Here is a 21,054-nt window from a genome sequence, read left to right on the forward strand (position 1 = left end):
ATATGACAATTTGTTTTAACGCTAACTCCCTGATTTAACAGTCAATTCCTTAAGCACAGAGGCTTCATCTTTCTTTCTCCCTGTATAAATCCCCACAATCCCCATCAATGCCCTCTACCCCATATTGTTCACTTAATACTTGTTAACGATTGAGTGACCTGTCACTTTCCTCCTTAGGAATATGTGCCCCAGAGCCGATGGCGGCAGGCCAGCTGCATCTTACCCAGAGACGACAGACTGTCGCAGTTCTCTCGCATGACATCTCGATAGAGAGCCCTCTGAGCGCGGTCCAGGCAGCCCCACTCCCCTGGGGAGAAATACACGGCCACATCCTCGAAGGTTACCCCCATCTGCTCCCAGATCTGGTCCAACCTGAGAATGACAGGGACGGAGAGGAGGCCGGGGTCGGCAGGGGAACAAGGAGCGGGGATGGAGGCAGAGGAGGGAGGCCGCAGAAGTAGAAGCGGGCCAATTTGGGTCATTCCCTACTATCTCAAGGCCTTAAGGTCGAAGGAAAGTGGGGGAAGGCAGGGGAGGAGGCCTAGTTGTCAGATGCGTATGTTGGAACCAACGTGACGTAGTGGATAGAGCAAGGGCCTGGGAGTCAGAAAGTCATGGGTTCTCATCCCAGCTCGCCCACTTATCTGCAGTGTGACCTTAAGCAAGTCATGTCTCTGTGCCTCAGTTACCTCATCTGTAAAATGGGGATTGCGACTGTGAACACCACATGGGACAGGGACTCTGTCCAACTCGATTTGTCTGTATCCACCTCATCACTTAGTGATGATGATGATGTTGGTATTTGTTGAGCGCTTACTCTGTGCAGAGCACTGTTCTAAGCCCTGGGGTAGATACAGGGTAATCAGGTTGTCCCACGTGAGGCTCACGGTTAATTCCCATTTTCCAGATGAGGTAACTGAGGCAGAGAAGTTAAGTGACTTGCCCTCAGTCACACAGCTGACAAGAGGCAGAGCCGGGAGTCGGACCCATGACCTCTGACTCCAAAGCCCAGACTCTTTCCACTGAGCCACACTGCTTCCCCAACCTGGCACAAAGTAAGCACTAAACAAACAGCATGATTATTATTATTAGTTGTCAGAGTGGGGGCCTGGAAGTCAGAAGGGCCTGGGTTCTAATCCCAGCTCTGCCACTTGTCTGCAGTGGGACTTTTAGGCGTCACTTCGTTTCTCTGTGCCTCGGTGACCTCAACTGCAAAATGGGGATGAAGACTGAGAGTCCGACGTGGGACGAGGGACTGTGTCCAACATGGTTATCTTGTATCTCTCCCAGTGCTCAGTACAGTGCCTGGCACATAGTAAGTGCTAACAAATACCATTAAAAAAAAAATCCTGCCGCCAGGACCCGGGCTCCCAGGTTTATCTGGAGCGGGGCTGTCAGGGCGGCGTCTGTCCTCAAACGCCCCTTCCCGCCCCTTATTAATAACGATAGTTGCTGAGTGCCTGCTCTGTGTGCGGCACACTGTTGTAAGTGCTGGGGGCGGTGCAGCCCCCAGGCCCCGAGCGGCTTGGCTTCCCCGCTTGGCGAGCATCTCCCCTCAGACCTGGGCCAGCTGGAGGAGCGGCCATCCGAAAGGTGACTGTGTGTGGGGAAGGTGAGCTCTCTTCCCAGTGGTGGGGCGCCAGGCGGCCTCCGCCGGACCTTTTCCCGCCCTGCCCTGTGTCCTCAGTGCCCTCAGTTCCCCCTCAGCCCTCTCCACCCTCTCAGTGCCCTCAGTCTCTTCAGTTCCCCTCAGCGCTCTCAACCCCCTCAACTGTCTCAGCCTCCTCAGCCTGTCAGTATCCTCAGCCTCCTCAGTTGCCCTCAGCCACCTCAGTTCCTCTCAGTCGCCTCAGCGCCCTCAGCCTCCTCAGGGCCCTCAGCCCCCTCAGTTTCCCTCAGCGTCCTCAGTTCCCCTCAGCCCTCTCAGTTGCCTCAGTCTCCTCAGCCTGTCAGTATCCTCAGCCTCCTCAGTTGCCCTCAGCCACCTCAGTTCCTCTCAGTCGCCTCAGTGCCCTCAGCCTCCTCAGGGCCCTCAGCCCCCTCAGTTTCCCTCAGCGTCCTCAGTTCCCCTCAGCCCTCTCAGTTGCCTCAGTGCCCTCAGCCTCCTGAGCTCTCAGCCTCAGGGCCCTCAGCCCCCTCAGTTCACCTCAGCCCCCTCAATTCCCCTCAGCCCCCTCAGTTTCCCCAGTTCCCCTCAGCCCTCTCAGTGCCCTCAGCCCCCTCAGTTCACCTCAGCCCCCTCAATTCCCCTCAGCCCCCTCAGGACCCTCAGCCTCCTCAGGGCCCTCAGCCCCCCTCAGCCCTTTCAGTTCCCCTCAGCCCCCTCAGCCCTCTCAGTTCCCCTCAGCCTCCTCAGGGCCCTCAGCCTCCTCAGGGCCCTCAGCCCCCTCAGTTTCCCTCAGCCACCTCAGTGCCCTCAGCCTCCTGAGCTCTCAACCTCCTCAGTGCCCTCAGCCTCCTCAGTGCCCTCAGCCCTCTCAATTCCCCTCAGCCTTCTCAGTTCCCCTCAGCCCTCTCAGTTGCCTCAGTGCCCTCAGCCTCCTGAGCGCTCAGCCTCCTCAGGGCCCTCAGCCCCCTCAGCTCCCCTAAGCCCTCTCAGTGCCCTCAGCCTCCTCAGCTCCCCTAAGCCCTCTCAGTGCCCTCAACCTCCTCAGGGCCCTCAGCTTCCTCAGGGCCCTCAGGGCCCTCAGTCCTCTCAGTCGCCTCACTGCCCTCAGCCTCCTGAGCTCTCAGCCTCAGGGCCCTCAGCCCCCTCAGTTCCCCTCAGTTGCCTCAGTTCCCCTCAGCCCCCTCAGTTGCCTGAGTTCCCCTCAGCCCCCTCAGTTCCCCTCAGCCTCCCCAGTTTCCCTCAGTTGCCTCAGTGCCCTCAGCCTCCTCATTTCTCCTCCCCTCCCCTCCCCGCTCTGCCGCGGGGCCGGGGCCGGGACAGGGATCAGTCCTCTGCGCAGACGCCAGATGGCGCCGGCGTCGGCGATGGCGGCGGGCTGCCCCGTACCCTATTCCTTCCCCCGGGTCGGGCACTTCCGGGGCTGCTCTAGGAAGCGGGGAGCTGGGTCCTCTCGGTGGTTCGGCCGTCTTCGTCGCCGGGTTCCCACCCTCCGCTTCCAGCTGAGGCTGCGGGTTATAATGTTGGTATTTGTTAAGCGCTTACTATGTGCAGAGCACTGTTCTAAGCACTGGGGTAAACACAGGGGAGTCAGGTTGTCCCACGTGGGGCTCACAGTCTTAATCCCCATTTTACAGATGAGGGAACTGAGGCACAGAGAAGTTAAGTGACTTGCCCACAGTCACACAGCTGACAAGTGGCAGAGCTGGGATTCGAACTCATGAGCCCTGACTCCAAAGCCCGTGCTGTTTCCACTGCGCCACGCTGGTTGACCACTTACGTCCATATCTGTAATTTTAAAAAGATATATTAATATCTATCTCCCCCACTCTAGCCCGGAAGCTCCTTGTGGGCAGGGAATGTGTCTGTTTATTGTCGAATTGTACTCTCCCAAGCGCTTAGCACAGTGCTCTGCCCACAGGAAGGCTCAATAAATATGAATGAATGAGGGGAGGAGGATCCCGGGGCCCTGGTGGGCGAGGAGTAAGCGGGGACGTTTCTCCCTCTCTCCCCACACCCTCTCCTCCCCGGTCTTTGGTCTTTAGCCAGTCCTTGGGGGGCCATCACCCCATTTCTCGGGGGTCGGGGGCACAGTGGGGGCTGGGCCAAGGTTGGGAAATTGTTGAAAGAGGGCAGAGGCCGAACCCCCCAGGAACGGCGGGCAGGGGGCTGGAGTGGGTCTGGGCAGAAGCTGGAGGCCCAAACTCAAGGAATAATAATAATAATGTTGGTATTTGTTAAGCGCTTACTATGTGCCGAGCACTGTTCTAAGCGCTGGGGTAGACATAGGGGAATCAGGTTGTCCCACGTGGGGCTCACAGTCTTCATCCCCATTTTACAGATGAGGGAACTGAGGCACAGAGAAGTGAAGTGACTTGCCCACAGTCACACAGCCGACAAGTGGCAGAGCTGGGATTCGAACTCATGAGCCCTGACTCCAAAGCCCATGCTCTTTCCACTGAGCCACGCAGCAGGGCCCAGGAGCGGGGAACAGGGCCTGAGATGTCTGGGCTGCCGGCCAGGGGATGAACTGGATGGGCTCCCCAGCGAAACGCCCTCCCCACCCTCTGGAAAAAGGCCTTAGATTTTTCCTATTCCTCCAGTTCAGGTTTCTACCTCTGGATCTCCTGAATCTCTTGGGCCAGAGGGCGAAGTCTTGCCCTGGGCACCATGGGAGGGCACCGGGGGGTCTCCTCAGAAACCTTTGGGCCCAGGGTTAGTGGTCATTCAGGCTCATCTTGGGGCCCAGGTCAATGGGCCAGTCACTGAGTAATGTGGGGAGTGACAATAGTCTGGGGTGGAAGGGCAGGCATTGGCTGACGTACTTTTCCATTTGAGGGACTTGTGCATGCACACCCCCACTGCACTGCCCTCCCTGGGCTCCCCTTTCCAGCCCTAGTTGGCCTCTGTTGGATTTTACTTGCCCATTCGCTTAGTACAGTGCTCTGCACACAGTAAGTGCTCAATAAATACTATTGAATGAATGCACACCCAGAAAAGGACAGTGGAAAATTCACCAGAATGCTTCTGGTGGCTAGCAGGGTGATATAACCTAGGGTTGATGTCCCTTACCTCTCCCCATCAGTCTGTCCTAATGACTGGGGCATTAAGGGTTAACCTTCCAGTGAGCCTCTAAGCACCTGAATGGGGCAGGAGAAGGGAACTTCCTGTTGTTCCCTCATTCCTTGTGTCTCAGAGCTACCCCCAGAGTGAAAGAGGCAGCATCCCGGCTTCCTGATCCCTAAAGCCTAAGACCACTCAAAGATAAACCTCCCTCTGGCCTTCTTTCCTCCCCTCCCCAGAAAGGTGAGTCTGAGAATTTGGGCTGAGGAATGTGGGTGGCCAAAAGAGAAAGGGTAGGGGGTTTGGGTGGAAAAAAGGAGGTGGCTTGAGGGCAGGGCTGTTGTTGCACGGCTCCCTAGTGCCTAAATTCATTCATTCATTCATCCATTCATTTGTATTTATTGAGGGCTTACTGTGTGCAGAGCACTGTATTAAACCCTTGGAAGAGTACAACAATAAACAGTCACATTCCCTGCCCATAAGGAGCTTACAGTCCAGGTGTGGGGAGGGACGGACATCAGCACAAACAAATAAAATTACACATATGTATATAAGTGCTGTAGGACTGGGAGGGGGAAAGAGCAAAGGGAGCAAGTCAGGGCATTGCAGAAGGGAGTGGGAGATGAGGAAAAGTGGGGCTTAGTCTGGGAAGGCCCCTTGGATGACATGTGCCTTCAATTCTATGTGCTGCCCACACTAGGCTCTCAGCCAAGCATGGCCTAGTGGAAAGAGCCCGGGCCTGGGAGTCAGAGGACCTGGGTTCTAATACAGGATCTGCCAATTGCTGTGTGACCTTGGCCAAGTCACTTAACTTCTCTGTGCCTCAGTTTCCGCATCTGCAAAATAAGGATTCAATAGCTGTTTTCTCTTCTACTTAGACTGTGAGCCACATGTGGGACAGAAACTGTGTCTAACCTGAGAACTTGTTTCTACCCCAGCGTTTAGAACAGTGTCTGATGCATAGTAAGCACTTAAATACCATTTTTTTAAAAGTGCAGTTGATGATGGGATTGGAAGAGGGAAGAAGGGAGGGGAAGGAAGGGGTGCCTGAAGCAAGGCTTGGAAAGAGAGAGCAAAGCAGTTCAGGCAATAATATGGCTGGAATGATAATCCATAAACACCTTGGCATCCTTCTAGGAACTCTTTAAACCTGTGTAGCTCTCAGCCTCAAAACAGCCAGTGAGAAACTTCAGCTGTTCAGACCATCTCCTCACAGCCCGACCTGGCATGAGTTACAGTTACAGACAACTCTACATCTCTGAAAGTTTCTGGGGAGATGGAAGGGTGGATATTAGGTGATGTATCTCCCTTTTCAGGGCCAGTAAAAAATAAAAAAAAGTCGTTAACATCCAGGTCTGTGAAATAAAATGATGGTATCAGCCTAGAACTCCCTCCTCCTCATCCTCTTCTTCCTCCTCCCCCTTCCTCACCTTCCTTCTCTTCCCCTTCTCTTCCCCCTCCTCCTCTTCTCCTCCTCCTTCCCTCCTTTTTTATGGAATTCGTTAAGCATTTACTAAGTGCCAGGCACTGTTCTAAGCACTGGGGTAAATACAAGATAATCGGGCTGGCCACAGTCCCTACCCTTCCACTCCTCCTCCTCTGCTTCCCCCTCCCACTTCTCCTCCTCCTCCTCCTCCTCTCCCCTCTGAGTCCGGAGGAAGGATCTGAATGGTAGTAAAGTGGCCACTTTTCTGGCTGAGATTTGCATATTGATATTGAGGGGAATCAGACTATAAAGTGAGCTACCCTCTGGGAGACAAAGGAGGTGTAGCTCCTTGAGATCAGGTTGCTCCAGAGGGGATGACTCACCTCGAGCGTTCAACTCTTAGCTGAAAAGAAACAAAAGAGAAGACATCCTTGCAGGCCTTTGTGCTGCAGACAGAGCCCAGGAGATGCTCCCCAAATGTGGTTGGTGAAGACTGCCCCGCTGGGTTCATTATCCTGCACGTGAAATTAGGCTCAGTGCTGCCCTTGGGGAAGCTGGCATTTCTCATTCTTGCTTCTATCCTCACACTTTTGTTTAATTTAGGTTTTAATCAGAAGTCTTGGGGAGAGCCAGCCTAGGCGAAGTAAGAGAGAGTGTGAAAGAAGGCAGCCACAGAACAATGGAAAATAATTAAAAACAAGGGAACCAAAATGATAATCCTCATTATTGCGGGGCTCCTTCAGGCTCCCAGGAGGACAGAAGGACTGCTGTTCTGGGGCAGCCAGCCTAGAGGAAGGCCCCAGAGATGCTGGAGCAATTAAAAGGGGGTGGGGGGAGTCTGGATCCTGCCAGAGAAGAGCTCTGGTTTTGGGCCAAATCGGATGGACTTCCCACATAAATGGCAGCTGGATGGCACATCACATCACATCGCACGGCATGTTGGCATGGTACGTGTGACATCACTGGCCACTCTATGGCAGGGATCACTGGGAACTGAATTTTCATGGACAGAGTGGAATTTAACACTTTCTGCTCTGGTGACTGTACAGCCACCGAACTGTGACTGGAACTGGGCAGAGCCAGGCTTGTGCAGCAGGGTCAGTACCAGGCTGGGTGTGGGCAAAAATGGGGATGGGCCAGGAGAACTGAGCCTAGGTGAGGCCCAACTCCGCTGCTTGGGTCTCAGGAATGCCCTCTAAGTGTCCGGGAATCGTCCAGCGTTTTATTGTGCAGCAGCAAAAAGGCCACAAAAGCAATGGGTAGTCAAATATTAACATTTATTGAGCGTTTGCTGTGCGCAAAGCTCTGTACTTAGCACTCCAGAGAGTGCAAAAGAGTTAGAAGGCATGATCCCTGTCCTCATGGAGCTAACAGACTAGCAGGGAAGATGGACACAAAATAATTCGCATACTGAAGAAAAGAAAAGAAAAACAGGTACGTAGATGTGGGAATGAACCTCTAGTCGTTCTCTAGTCTGGTATCCAGAGTAGAGTATCCAAGGGTCATTTGCACCCTGGGGACAGAAAGGTCACTCTGGCTTACTTTGTTTCATTTCTTCACTGTCTCCAGCCTGCCCAGAAAGAAGATCCCTCCAGGTGTCTGGCCAGAGGTGGGGAGCCCAGCTCTGCGACCCAAGGTGGCAACCAGAAGGATCGAGCTCCAGAGTACAGACTCTAGCTGACAAGTGAGACCATCCCAGAGGTGGGTGATGGCTGCAGAGCCAAGCCAGGCTATCCCTCCTGCCCCTGAGGCCCCCGCTCCACCACGGGAGCAAGAGGAGTTCCTGATAGTGAAGCTGGAGGAGGACGCTGCCTGGGGACAGGATTTGATCCTGAGAGGAAATCACCTCAGAGCCCCCGAGACCTCCCGGAGGTTCTTCAGGCAGTTCCGATACAGGGAAGCTCTGGGGCCCCGGGGGGCCCTCAGCCGACTGCGAGAACTCTGCCGGCAATGGCTGAGGCCAGAGGTGCGCACCAAGGAGCAGATCCTGGAGCTGCTGGTGCTGGAGCAGTTCCTGACCATCCTGCCTGGGGACATCCAGGCCTGGGTGCAGGAGCAGCATCCCAAGAGTGGCGAAGAGGCAGTGACTCTGGTGGAGAATTTGCAGAGAGAGCCTGGGAGAGGGAAACCACTGGTGAGATGGCTGGGGGGTGACTCTCTGAGCTGGGAAGGAGGAGAGGAGAAGGAACAGTTTGGGGATAGGGTGAAGGTGTGCAGGGGAGGTGGAGGGGAGGTTGAAACGCTGTAGACCTTCAGACTCACTCTTTCTGTTGTCTTTCACCTCTAAGATTCAAGAAGTTCTTCCTATGGTTTTGCAGCATTGACAATATCTTACTCTCCAGTGTGGGGAAGTTGATGCGGCTATCTCTACCTCTTTTCCTCTTCTTTCTCTTTCTCCTCCTCCTCCTTTTTCTCTTCATCCCTTGCCTCCTCCTCTTCCTTCTCCTTTTCCATTTCTTCATCTTCTCCTCTTCTTTCTTTGTTTATTCCTCCCTCGCCTTTGATGAGCTTTGATGAACTTCCTTCTCTGGTCCTGGGGTCGGGAGCTTGTTCGGGGAATTTTAGTTTTGAGTCTCCTAAGAATGAGCCCTCAGTGATGAGATCAGGTGCTGTTTCCAGGTCCCAGGTCTGGGGATCGGGCAGGAAGTTCTCTCCAAGGGGTTGGTGCTGCCAGGACCAGTGCAGCCGCCATCCAGCCTCCCTCAGGAGCCAGCCCAGCCTGTGGAGAAGGGTCTCCAGAACCGTCCCCGAGCACCCCAGGAGCATCTAAACTACTGGCATCCCAAAAGGGATCGCCTTCTAGAGAATGGTAAGGAGTGGGGATTTCTCCAGGCTATCTGGGAGGTTGGAGAGGGAGTCGGAAGTCCATCACCAGCAGGGGGTCGGGGAGAGTCGCTGAGGAGAGAACAGTCTTGGTTACCGGCTACCACAGGGAGCCTTAGGGACCTTGTCACTCTTCCCTGAAATCGGTTCCTTCCCCAGGAGGAAAGCCTTCCTGGGGAGAATGGAGCCTCTCGGTACTAGTGAGGGACGGACAATCCCCACCCTAATGGCTGGAGGGAGCCATTGCCCTTGGCCATAGAAGAGTGGGTCCAGGACTTTCACCAGCCACCACTCTTCTTAGTCCCCAGTGACCAGAGCATCAGCGTCCAGTAAAAGTCTGGAATCTGGGTCCCCAGGGCCCCAGGGGTCGGCGGCAGCCCCACCTCCACCATCCAACTTCCCTCGGGCTCACCAACCCCTTTCAAGATTGACCCTGGGGGTCTTTCGGGTGGCTCTCCTCCCTACGCTTACTGCTGTTTTCTCCTCCCTCAGTTCCTCCTGTTCCCTGGCTTCCTGCCCATCCCTGGAAAGGGAGCTCCAAAGAGCAGGAGCTGGAAGCTGCACTTCTTCCAGCCAAGTTTCAGGTGCGTTGGCAATTCTCTCCATCCCCCTAGAGATCACAGTGTTGCTGCTTCTCTTTGGGCCCAATTCCCCACTCTCCCTCTGAAACTTCCCAGCAACCCCCAGCATGGCCTAGGGAAAAGAGAACAAGCCTGGGAAAGTCAGAGGATCTGGGTTCTATTCCAAGCTCTGCCATTTGCTTGGTGTGTGACCTTGGGCAAGTCACTTAACTTCTCTGGACCTCAGTTTTCTCATCTGTAAATTGGGGAGGCAATACCTGTTCTGCATAATTAGACTGTGAGCCCCATGTGGGGCAGGGGCTGTGTCTGACTTGATAATCTTTTATCTACCACAGTGCTTAGGACAGTGCTTTATATGTAGTAAATGCTTAATGAACACTATGATTATATAATATATAATCCTGAATTTTATATAATAATATAATGACAATGATAACCCTCCCAATATTTATTGAGTGCCCATGGGCACTGTTCTAGGCATTTGGGGAGCGGAGTAGTTATAATTATATATAATAATAATGATGGCATTTGTTAAGTGCTTACTATGTGCCAAACACTGTTCTAAGTGCTGGGGTAGATACAAGGTAATTTGGTTGTTCCATGTGAAGTTCCCAGTCTTCATCCCCATTTTACAGTTGAGGAAACTGAGGCACAGAGAAATTAAGTGACTCACCCAAAGTCACCCAGCTGATAGTGGCGGAGCCAGGACTAGAACCCACAACCTCTGACTCCCACACCTCTGCTCTTGCCACTAAGCCCCACTGCTTCTCTAAGGCACTTACAGTGTGTAAAATACCCTCCTAAGTGGTTCAGGAATACTGTGAGTAGAGGGGGGAGGGAGTGAAAGGATTACAGATACAACAGCAAAAGCACTAACAAACCAACAGCCCCACAAGAGGAGAGCAATCCTGTTGGAGGGAATCACACTCAGTCTCCTCGACATTCCAGGCATGGTCATCCTTGGTCGAAACTGCTCCGACCTCCCATGATGGTCCCCAGCCTGCTATTCCCCGGAGCCCACGGTTGCGGGGTGGGAGGACTTGGACACCCCGGGCCACAGCTTCCGTCCATCCTCTGCTCCTACAGGGACAGTGGCTGGAGAGAAAGAGGGAGGAACTGGGCCACCCTTGTTTTCGGGGGCCAATCCCCCCAAACATGTATCCCTGAACTCACAAGAAGCATTCTGCTGCTGTGGGCAGCCTGCCATGTAGCTCAGATCTGATCGGACCTGAACAGAAATCAGCTGAGCATGAACAGGGACAGGGAGAGAGCAAAGCCCCTCCCCTTCAAGTTTAAGGCCTCCAAGGGGGAGCTACCAGTGCCTGTAGGGTTGCCACTCATTGTCCCTAAGGGCTACTGACATCAGCCCTGTTGAAACACCAGAATTACAATTGTTGCCTCTTTATTGGGAGTAGAAGTTTCAGGAAGCCCAGAGGTACCTGCATTCACAAGCCCATTCCATGTACACAGACCTAATCTACCTCCCCAACACTCAGGTTGGACCAGACCAAAAAAAAAAGTGTGACTCACGATAGGGTTTAGCTGCGGCACTGCCGGCTACACTTCTGCTGTCATGATGCTAGGGGAGAGAAGTTTCCGGAAGCATCAGATTCTGAGTGGCGGTCTCTCTGTCTCTCTGCTTCTGCCTCTTTCATGTTGTTCCAGGGTTCTCTGTCACTCGTGGACTCCGTTGTGAATGGAGACTCTCAGCTCAAGAATTCCAGACCCACACCTTCTTCTGGTAATGACCCTTATCTGTTGCTCAATCAGTGGTATTTACTGAGTGCTTATGGGGTGTGCAGAGCACTGTACTAAGCGCTTTTAGAATGAGAACCTCTGAGGTGACTGTTGAGATCCAAATGGGTCCTTTTGAATGCTGGAATATTTGTGAAAGTCCACTCTCACAGCTCTTGCCGAGAATGCTAAACCTCAATGACGTCATGTTCTTGAAAGCCCATGTTCATTCTAGGAGAATCCACACCGGCCGGATAAATCAGCACACATGTGCCAAAATGTCTGGGATGTGCATCAGGGAAAGTGACTCGGCACTGCCCTGTCTTTGTCTTTGGTTTTCAAGCTGCAAGTTTAAGGCTGCTGATATATCTCCCAAAATGGGCAGATGTCACTTGGAGATTTAGTCCATTCTTTTGTTTCTGTTTCCCAGAGAAGGAGAGATGGGAGCTGGGGAGTCATATTTAAGGGGGCAGTGAGGACCATCATCTCTCATCAAGATGGGCCCCATCCCACAGCTCTCTCCATCCCTGACCTCGAGGAGGGGAAAGGGGCCATTGGGCCTTGCCACCTCCAGTCTCAGTTGAGGAAGGTTTCCTTCAAGCTCCATGTAGCTCTCAGCCTCAGCAAGAAATGGGCACGTTTGGCCCTGTCCCGTCCCAACCATTTTCCTTCTGTTTACCCAAGCTCTGTGAATGTCCGCAAAATCCTTCTCCCTGCACTCTGTGTATCTGGGAACACCTCACATTTGTTGGCGGGGGAGAAGGAGGTGGATGAAGCAAGCAGATTTCTGGTCATGCAAGGCTTTTTCAGCTTGGGGGTGTGTGTTCTGGAGGTTCATATTTGTCTCTCCCGAGTCCCAGCCCTGGGGTTATTCCAGGAGAGTGGGTGGTTCTGCGGGCCCCTTGGAAGAAAGGAGCAGTGAATCACACCCAGCCAGCTACTCTCGACTTCTTGTTGGGCAACATGATTGGAGTCTGGGAGCAGGGACATGATCCCTTTACCCATCCTCTTGGGAGTAGAGAAATAGGGGATTTGTCATAGTATTTTCCTTGATAGTCTTAAACAGAGGTTGGTCATTTCCCCTCTTCCCTCGCCCTTTGCGTTGGGCTCCTTTCTTCCTAGTTCATCAGCAACAACTACTGGATGTTAAGGGCTATTGTGTAAATTTCCCTTTTCCCCTCAGGAGTGGGGAAGAATGTTCAAGATGGGGAGAAGTTTCAACGAGAAGGCCTGGAGGTGGTAGAACCTTCTGAAACTGCCGAGGGAAACTCTGAAAGAGGCGTTTCACTGAGCTCTGAAAAGGAAGAAGTCTGTGAAAGCGAATGCAGTCAAGAAAGGCAAGGGGGGGATGCCCCTGCGGAGAGTGGGGAGGAACCTCCTCCGGGAAAGAATGAATCCGGGGAACTGAGTAACATTGAAGTCCTCCAGAAATCCCCCAAGGAAGAACAGCCCCTCATCTGTTCCGACTGTGGGAAAAGCTTCGACAAGATGTCGAGCTTGAGGGAGCACTGGAAAACCCACACGGGCAAGAGGCCCTACCAGTGCCAGTGCTGCGGCAAAAGCTTCAGTCGAAACTCTGTCCTGAAGCTACACCTGCGAACCCACACGGGGGAGAAGCCCTACGAGTGCCCCCAGTGCGGCGAGCACTTCCGGCAGAGCTGCCACCTGACCAAGCACCAGCAACTGCACGTCCTGGAGAGGACCTTCCGCTGTGCTGACTGCGGGCAGGGTTTCCGGCGTCGGGCCAACCTGGTGCGTCACCTGTTGGCCCACACGGGTGAGAAGCCGCGCAAGTGCGAGGACTGCGGGGACAACCGCCAGGCCCCGGACCGCCCTAGACCCCCGCAGGGCAACCCCAAGCTGAAGCCCCACCGCTGCAACGAGTGCGGCAAGGCCTTCTGGCGCCACGAACACCTGCTCACGCACCAGCGGGTGCACACGGGTGAGAGGCCGTTCCGCTGCCCCGACTGTGGGAAGAGCTTCAGCCAGAGCTCTCAGCTGGCCAGCCACCGGCGCTCCCACACGGGGGAGAAGCCCTACGTCTGCGCCGACTGCGGCAAATGCTTCGTCCGTCGAGCCGGCCTCGCCCGTCACCTGATGATCCATATAGGGGAGAAGCCCTTTGAGTGCACCCAGTGCGGAAAGAGCTTCAGCCAGAGCCAAGACCTCGTCCGGCACCAGCGGAGCCATACGGGCGAGAAGCCCTGCCGATGCAGCGAATGTGGGGAGCGCTTCAGCCAGAACGCGCACCTGACCCGGCACCGCCGCATCCACACCGGAGAGAAGCCCCACCAGTGCACCACCTGCGGAAACCGGTTCAGGAACAGCTCCAATCTGGTGCGGCACCAGAGGATACACACAGGCGAGCGGCCCTACCGGTGCGATCAGTGTGGGAAGAGGTTCTGCCGCAACGCCCACCTGCTGCGTCACATCCGGACCCACCTGGGGAAGGCCAGCCGGCACGACAACGACTGTCTCGAGGACCTCTCTCGGCGAGGAACCCCCACCACAGAGAATCCCCAGCAGTGCCTGAAATGCGGGAAGAACTTCAGCCGGAATTGCAACTTGCTCCGACACCAGGCGATCCACACCGGAGAGCGACCTTTTGCGTGCACTGAGTGCGGGAGGAGCTTCAACCGGAACTCACACCTGCGGCGGCATCTGAGAACCCATTCCAGAGAGGTGCTGTATTAGGGTCTCTGCGGCCTGATGGGCTCTGAGCGCTCCAAACGTCCCAGGCCAAAACGAGCTCTTCCGATGCTCCTCCAGTTTGACGGGAGGGAGACCTCTCAGCCCTTCCACTCTTTGATCCACTTCCATTCCAGGCGGAGCCCCGCAGCCCGAACTCTTCGAGCTTACTAAAGTAAATTTGTCCTCTAAGGGGAACTTCCAATTTTTTTCTTGATCTTTTTTTATACTCCACCTCATAAAATACCTTCCCTCTTCTCCACCCCTAGTTTGCAAGCTCTGCCAATCCCCTGGTAGGAAACAAAAGACGTGAGGGAGGACATCTAGGCAGATTAAATGGGCAAGGTGACCAACAGCCAGTGTGAGAAATAGCAGACAGCCAGAAGAACGTAATAGTCCGTTGTCTCTGACAGAGGCAACAAGAGGTCTACATCATCAGATACCCTTGAATTTTCCTCTCTGCAGCTCTAAATTTTTCCCTTTAATAACCCATTTAGGACCTCTGCTCCATGAATTTCTCCAAATCCCTCTAGAACCTGCCAACCTTTTTGGCCTATGCGATTTCCTGTGGTAAGGAATTCTATATGCTGACCACCTGCTGGGTGAAAGAAGTGTTTTTATTTGTTTTCGAGCTTCAGTGGATGCCACTTCATGTTGGTATGGGAGGGCTGCTGTAACCTGGCGACCTCATTAAGTGTCGTAAGGAAATAGCTTTGGGGCTACCCATTTTGGTGTGGAGGGCTAGAGAGAGGACTTCTGGTCGTGGTCCAGGAAGCCCCTCGATACAGAAAACTGGGACACAGTATATTGTTACTGTTGTTCATTCCATGTATGATGAGGGAGTCTCCAGGACAAAATCTCCATTGTCCATTTCTACCAGATGATCGCCCCATTGCAGCTGAGTTCTGATCGCCATTGCCTCGGTACCCACAATCCCCCAGTGTTCAAGGACCTTGGTGTTTGGAATGAGATCTTACCATTTTACAACTGCTCACCTCCCCCATTCAGCACAAAGCGAACCGGTCACGTTATCTAATGTGCAGTCATCGGTTTATCTACATATCCTCCGTTTCAAATATGCTCCTCTTCACTACTCCTCACTTAATCTCCTTCTGTATTCAGTGTCCAGTTCTGCCAGAGTTCTCAGTTGTGTGTTAGGGAGGACCTCCAAATCTTACTCCCTCGGTTGGAATCTTCCCACTTCCCTCATTTCTTCTGTCTTTTAAACTTTTCACCTTCTCATGGCCTCCCTTCTTATATTAGCATTTCACTATTTTCAGTCAAGATAAATATCGTACCACTGAAAAACCCTGAGTTTTTCCTCTACCCCTCTCAAGAGCCAGTAGGCCTTGCTGTTATTTCAACAGAAACCCTCTCTGATCCCAGGGCGTAGCCTCAATTCTCAACTCAGTGGGGTTCAGAGCTTGGCTGGGTTAGGGGGGTTGGTCGGGATCATCGATAGATGGATCTCGGGTAGCAAGGAACCAATGGTTTTGTGACTGTGTTGTGTATTGGCACTCATTTGCTGTAAATGGACTGCTTGCTGGGAGCAGTTTGCTGCAATCCAGTGATTAAGCTCCAGAAAGTCCACCCCTAAACAAAGTCTTCTGGGTAAGAAATAGAAACCTACGCTCTCAGAAGGGGCTCCCCTGAAACGGATAATCCCAGAAAGAGTGGTAGAGGAGGTCACTGTGGTGGCACTAGGCTTCTGAAAAGGGAAATCAGTCAGCCCATGTAGAAGGTAGCCCTAACTCAGGGCAACAGCAAGACACACAGCAGAGGACAAGTTTCCCGCCTCCGGATCTCCACCACCTCCTAGAAACCTGAGGCCGCTGCAGACCAGGTCCGACTCCCCTTGTGAAAGACTTCCCTCTGCTACCAAAATCAACAACGGGCACGTCCGGAACCACCAGCAGTTACAGAATGGCCTTCCGGGAGAGAGAGAGACTTGGGGGCGCCTGGGAACTGTTTTCTCTTTCCTGGGGTAGAATTGTACTTTCTGTTCTACAGCGATGCTCCCACTAACAATAAATTCTCCAGATGTCATGCTCGAGAGTGAGTTTGTCCATTACCGATTCTCAGTGTCAACCAAAGAGTAGTACATTGAGAGAAGCCTCACCCACTCCCTCCTCCCCACCTTACTGCAGAGCATGGAAAGGACCCTCTATTCCACGTCCCCCGCCCCCACCTTAGTACTGTATCTGGCCCTTTTTGCCAGAGACCCTTACAGCGGGAAACACGTTTATCAATTCCATTGTATCATACTCTCCCAGGTGCTTAGTATGGTGCTCTGAAAACAGTAAGTACTCAATGATTACCTTTGATCAATTGATTCTCCTGGAATATCTCTGCATGGAACGTAGCCTCATTCTAAGCAAGGTACTCATTTTTTCATTTTGAGGGTAAAAATGGAAAGGGGGAGTCAGCGGGAATGGGTGTTGGGGCTGAGGCGTGACAGGCACTTTGAAAAGACCATATCTGGGGTCTTTCCTGGCTCACTTGAAGCTTTCAGGTTTTGTAAGAAACCTGGGATAAGCAAAACTGGAGTCCAGCCTAAACAGGTGGGTGTGGGTGTGGGAGTGTGAGAGAGAGAGAGGTGGGGGGGACTAACAAAGGCTTCAGCCCCACAGCTAGAAACCCTTGGGGGCAAACACCCTCACCTCTCCCATGAAGTCAACATCTGTGGATATAAAGATTGTGTGGAGTGATATAAATTCTCACTGTATAGAGGTTTCTCCTAAAGTCTCTGTCTCTACTTTTCTCAGAGTGTTTCAAATGGATCCAGGTGGGGAATTGCTCATTCTGCTCTTAGATTGTGACCTTCCCCGCTGCCCCGAGGGACAGGGACCATATCTAACTCCCGCCTGTGCATTCTCTCCCAACCCGCAGTACAGTGCTCTGAAAGCAGGAAGGGCTTCATAAACACAATCGCAACTTCTACTATTGCTGTTAATTTGGAAATAAACATCCCGGTCCCCGTTGCCTCCGTGTGATGAACAGAGAGAGCTGCAGCCCACTGCTCTCCTCCAATTTTGCCCTTGATGAGCCCTTTTGGTGATTGCAACCAGCTTGGCTTCAGTCTGGCTGTCGATCAGCTCTCCGTTCCCTGCTTAATCTGCTTTCTTCTCCAACTGCATCACCCTCTTCATTGCCCTCAAGATAATCTATCCATCGTGCCTCGCTTTGCAACACTTTGTTCATGCACTTCCCCTTTTATGTCCTCGGTCTTCCCCATGTTCAAAGCTCTTCTGAATTCAAAACTCCTCCAGGAGGCCTTCTCTGATTAATTTATCCTCAGGTTAGACTTCACCAAATACCAACTCAGCACTCACATTCCAACTACTCATAATAACCTGTAGCCCTTCTGTATCAACTTAAAACCCTATTACTTCAGCACTCAACTCCACCTCTACTTTCCTTCTTTCTCCAAGCTGTAAATTATTTTAATGACACTCCTCTCTCTCTCTCTCTCTCTCTCCCCCTCCCCCCCTCAACTAGACTGTAAAGTTGTTGAGGACATGGATAATGTTTTCTAACTCTACTCACCCAAGTCCTTCCGACAGTACTCTAAACTGTAAGCTCCTTGCTGACAGGGAGCATGTCTCCCAACTGCACTGTATTGTACTCTCCCAAGAACTTAGTAGGGTGCTCTGCACACAGTAAATGCTCAATAAATATGATTGATTGCTCTTCACACAGTAGGTACTCAACTGATTGAGAGAGACTGCCAAGGAAAGCAGAAACAAGAGTAAGAACAACAAACTTTGCAAAATGTACTGCTTGTCTCCCCATTTAGACTAAGATCAGTGTGGGCAGGGAATGTCTACCTACTCTATTATATTGTGTTCTCCCAAGGGCTTAGTGCAGTACTCTGCACCTAGTGGGTGCTCAATAAGTATGACTGATTAATTGATTGAACAATTTACAGGCCTTCCCCAGTCTAAACGGTTGCCAACCATCCCACCTTCTCTCCTCCAACACCAACCTTCTCACTGAACTTCAAGCTCATCTTCCCTTTAATCGTATCCTCTCTTTGGCTTGGAACGCCCTCCCTCCTCATATCTGACAGACCACCACTCTCCTCATCTTCAAAGCCTTATTAAAATCACATCTCCTCTAAGAGGCCTTCCCTGACTAAGCCCTCACTTCAATCAATCAATCAATCAATCAATGGTATTTATTGAGTGCTTACTGTGTGCAGAACACTGTACTAAGCTCTTGGGAGAGTACAAGTGCTTCCCTCTCTAAGGCCGCCCCCCCCCACATCTGGGTCTGTTTCCCTTATTAAACCTTTTGATACTCACCCCTCCCAAAGCCCCACAGCACTTTCGCCCATATTCATTTGTAATTGATTTTAATATCTGTCTCCTCCTCAAGCCTGTAAGCTGCCTGTAGGGAAGGATCTTTTTTGTATTGTACTCAACCCCTCAGCACTCATGCTGTTATCTATAATTTATATATTATGTAATTTATATATTATAAATTATTTATATTAATGTATGCCTCCCCTCTAGCCTGTAAACTCCTGGTGGACATGGAAGGTGTCTACCATCTCTATTGAATTGTACTCTGCCAAGCACTTAGTAGAGGGAAGCGATGTAGCCTAGGGGATAGAGCACAGCCCTGGGAGTCAGAAGGACCTGGGTTCTAATCCTGATTCCACCATCTGTCTGCTGTGTGACCTTGGGCAAGTCACTTAATTTCTCTGTGCCTCAGTTATCTCATTTGTTAAATGGGGATTAAGACTGTGAGCCCCATGTGGGACAGGGACTGTGTCCATCCTGATTATCTTGTATCTACTTCAACATTTAGAACAGTGCTTGACACATAATAGGTGCTTAATAAATGCCATTATTATTATTATTATTACAGTCCTCTGAATAATACTAATAATAGTGTTGGTATTTGTTAAGTGCTTACTATGTGCCAAGTACTGTTCTAAGCACTGGGGTAGATACAGAGTTATCAGGTTGTCCCAGGTAGGGCTCACAGTCTTCATCCCTATTTTACAGATGAGATAACTGAGGTACAGGGAAGGTAAGTGACTTGTCCAAGGTCACACAGCTGACATGCTGTGGAGCTGGGATTAGAACCCATGACTTCTGACTCCCAAGCCTGGGTTCTTTCCACTGAGCCACGATGTATCTCTGAACACAGTAAGCACTCAATAAATGCCACTGATTGATTGGTTGGCAGCCAACAGTAGGGTCGAACGGGTCCCTCATCCACCCCCTGAGCCGGCCATGGCCCTGTTGCTCTCAGGGGAGATGCCCTGAGAGCAGCAGGCCAGTAGGGACCTTGGGGCAACAGATCTGCCCCTACCTGAGCTGGGGAGAAGCTCAATTATAGCTGACCATGACCGGCCTCTGCCCAGGTGGCCGGGAAGGAGGACACCTAACAAGCGAGATCTTTGAGCAGCAGTCGTCTCCTTGCCTGGCCCCAGCGGGACCACCACGGTGACCCCACTGGGTTCCGCCTTCTGTCCTGAAATGCACTGGGTCCTGGGCATCTGAGGTACCCAAGGAAAGTAGTCAGGGGAGGGCCTTCCAATAACTGGGTGTCCAGGCAAGGAGAGAGCCAGGGAGCCAAGAGAAGGGGCTGAGTGGGGTGGGGGTCCTCCAAGAATGTCCTCGTGAGAGAGATGAGCTGGGGCAAAGGGGTGTGAGGTGGGTGGGCAGTGCCCCTCTGCCTATCACTGGAAAATGTCAGGCTTTCCCCTCTTGGATCCTACCTCCTGTCCAGGGCTTGGAGAGGTGGTTTTCCAGCTTGCTGTGGTAGGAATCCTTAGCCTGTTGCACCCTGGGACACCTCACCTACTCCCTCATCCCATCAGCGACAGCTGTCCATGAGGAGGGATCATTATGGGGCTCTCCAAAGATCATACAAAGAATCCCATCACCTCAGGACAAATAGGTCTGCCCTGACCTCTGGCCTCTAGCATAACCTCTGAGGAAGGAGGCAGGTGGGGAGGTCTTCATAGGCCCCTGGGAGCCCAGCCCCGGAAGTTAAGGATGGAGCTGAGGGCACAAGGGTCTCTACAGAAAATAGAGACTCCCACCCCAGCAAAAGTGATCTTGAGGAGGCTGCCTGAGGGGAACAGGAAGATCTGTCCATTATCAGAGCCAGGGGAGGAGGAACAGGCACCCAGACCCCTATCTAGCTTCACAACTGGTGACAGGACCAAGTGCCCTGAAGCAGAGGTCATTGTGTTCCTCCTCTTCCTCTACCTCCCCACATGCCCGGATGTGGGGTGGGGGGAGGGCACTTCCTCTTTGCCACTTTTGCCCAGCTGTTTTACACAACCTGCCCACAGTCAGCCCTTTTGGACTGGGGCAGAGACATCCCAGAGGGCAAATCTCCCTTCCCACTCGGCTAGGGAGAGGGAAAGCTTGATTGAGTTGGGACACAAAAAGCCTGGGTTCTGAGGAGGGAAGAGGGTCTGGGTTGGGCTCTGGGTAGTGCTTGAGTCCTCTCCCTAGCTCCCTTAAAAGCTTCTCTCCTGTACCTCCCTGGAGAGAGTGTGCCAATATTGGCAAATGGGAAGAAGGAAAAAACATGTCAAGTGATTGGAGATCCCTCAAGGACCAAGCTCGGGAAGGAGTTGAGCTGGTCAGAAGAGTTGTGATTTTGACCGTCCTGCCAGTGTACATTAGAGCTGCAGCTTCTTGCCTGTGTCTGTGTTTGAACCACATAAATGGCAGAGGAAAGACAGCTGCCCCCTCTGTTATCTTGCCATGTGGCCTACACTAGCCAGGGAGCTCCTGGAGGAGGTAGAGAAACCAGAGGGACCCGTCCTTGGAGGTTAAATTTGTGCCCAGCTGAGTGGCTACCTGGCAATCTACACCATCAAAGCTCCCCCCCATTCCCTCTGCTCCTCCCCCTCTCCCATCCCATCCCCTCAGCACTGTACTCATGCGCTCAACTGTATATATCTTTATTACCCTATTTATTTTGTTAATGAGATGTACATCACCCTGATTCTATTTATTTGCTATTGCTTTAATGAGATGTTCTTCCCCTTGATTCTATTTATTGCCATTGTTCTTGTCTGTCTGTCTTCCCCGATTAGACTGTAAGCCCATTAAAGGGCAGGGACTGTCTCTGTTACCAATTTGTACATTCCAAGCGCTCAG

At 52.4% G+C, this 21,054-nt stretch overlaps 1 protein-coding gene and 1 pseudogene across 1 annotated transcript; one reads left to right on the forward strand and one right to left on the reverse strand.

The window, feature by feature from the left end:
• The window catches only part of LOC100092818, a 42,924-nt pseudogene extending 35,891 nt beyond the window's left edge, over positions 1–7,033 (reverse strand).
• ZSCAN10 (zinc finger and SCAN domain containing 10) lies at positions 4,732–15,971 on the forward strand. Its single transcript, XM_029074475.2, has 6 exons — positions 4,732–4,912; positions 7,665–8,229; positions 8,715–8,904; positions 9,411–9,502; positions 11,165–11,240; positions 12,417–15,971. Exons 2-6 carry the CDS (start codon positions 7,804–7,806, stop codon positions 13,925–13,927), a joined length of 2,295 nt encoding a protein of 764 aa, XP_028930308.1. The 5' UTR covers positions 4,732–4,912; positions 7,665–7,803; the 3' UTR covers positions 13,928–15,971.
• The last annotated feature ends 5,083 nt before the right edge of the window (positions 15,972–21,054 follow it).

This window comes from Ornithorhynchus anatinus, chromosome 11, assembly GCF_004115215.2.
Source record: "Ornithorhynchus anatinus isolate Pmale09 chromosome 11, mOrnAna1.pri.v4, whole genome shotgun sequence".
In the NCBI taxonomy this organism is placed as follows: Eukaryota; Metazoa; Chordata; class Mammalia; order Monotremata; family Ornithorhynchidae; genus Ornithorhynchus; species Ornithorhynchus anatinus.

Coding starts and splice junctions, on each gene's coding strand:
- ZSCAN10 (XM_029074475.2), top strand. CDS start 7,804: ATGGCTGCAGAGCCAAGCCAGGCTATCCCTCCTGCCCCTGAGGCCCCC. Junction 8,230..8,714: donor CTGGGAGAGGGAAACCACTG/GTGAGATGGCTG, acceptor TGCTGTTTCCAG/GTCCCAGGTCTGGGGATCGG. Junction 11,241..12,416: donor CAGACCCACACCTTCTTCTG/GTAATGACCCTT, acceptor TTTTCCCCTCAG/GAGTGGGGAAGAATGTTCAA.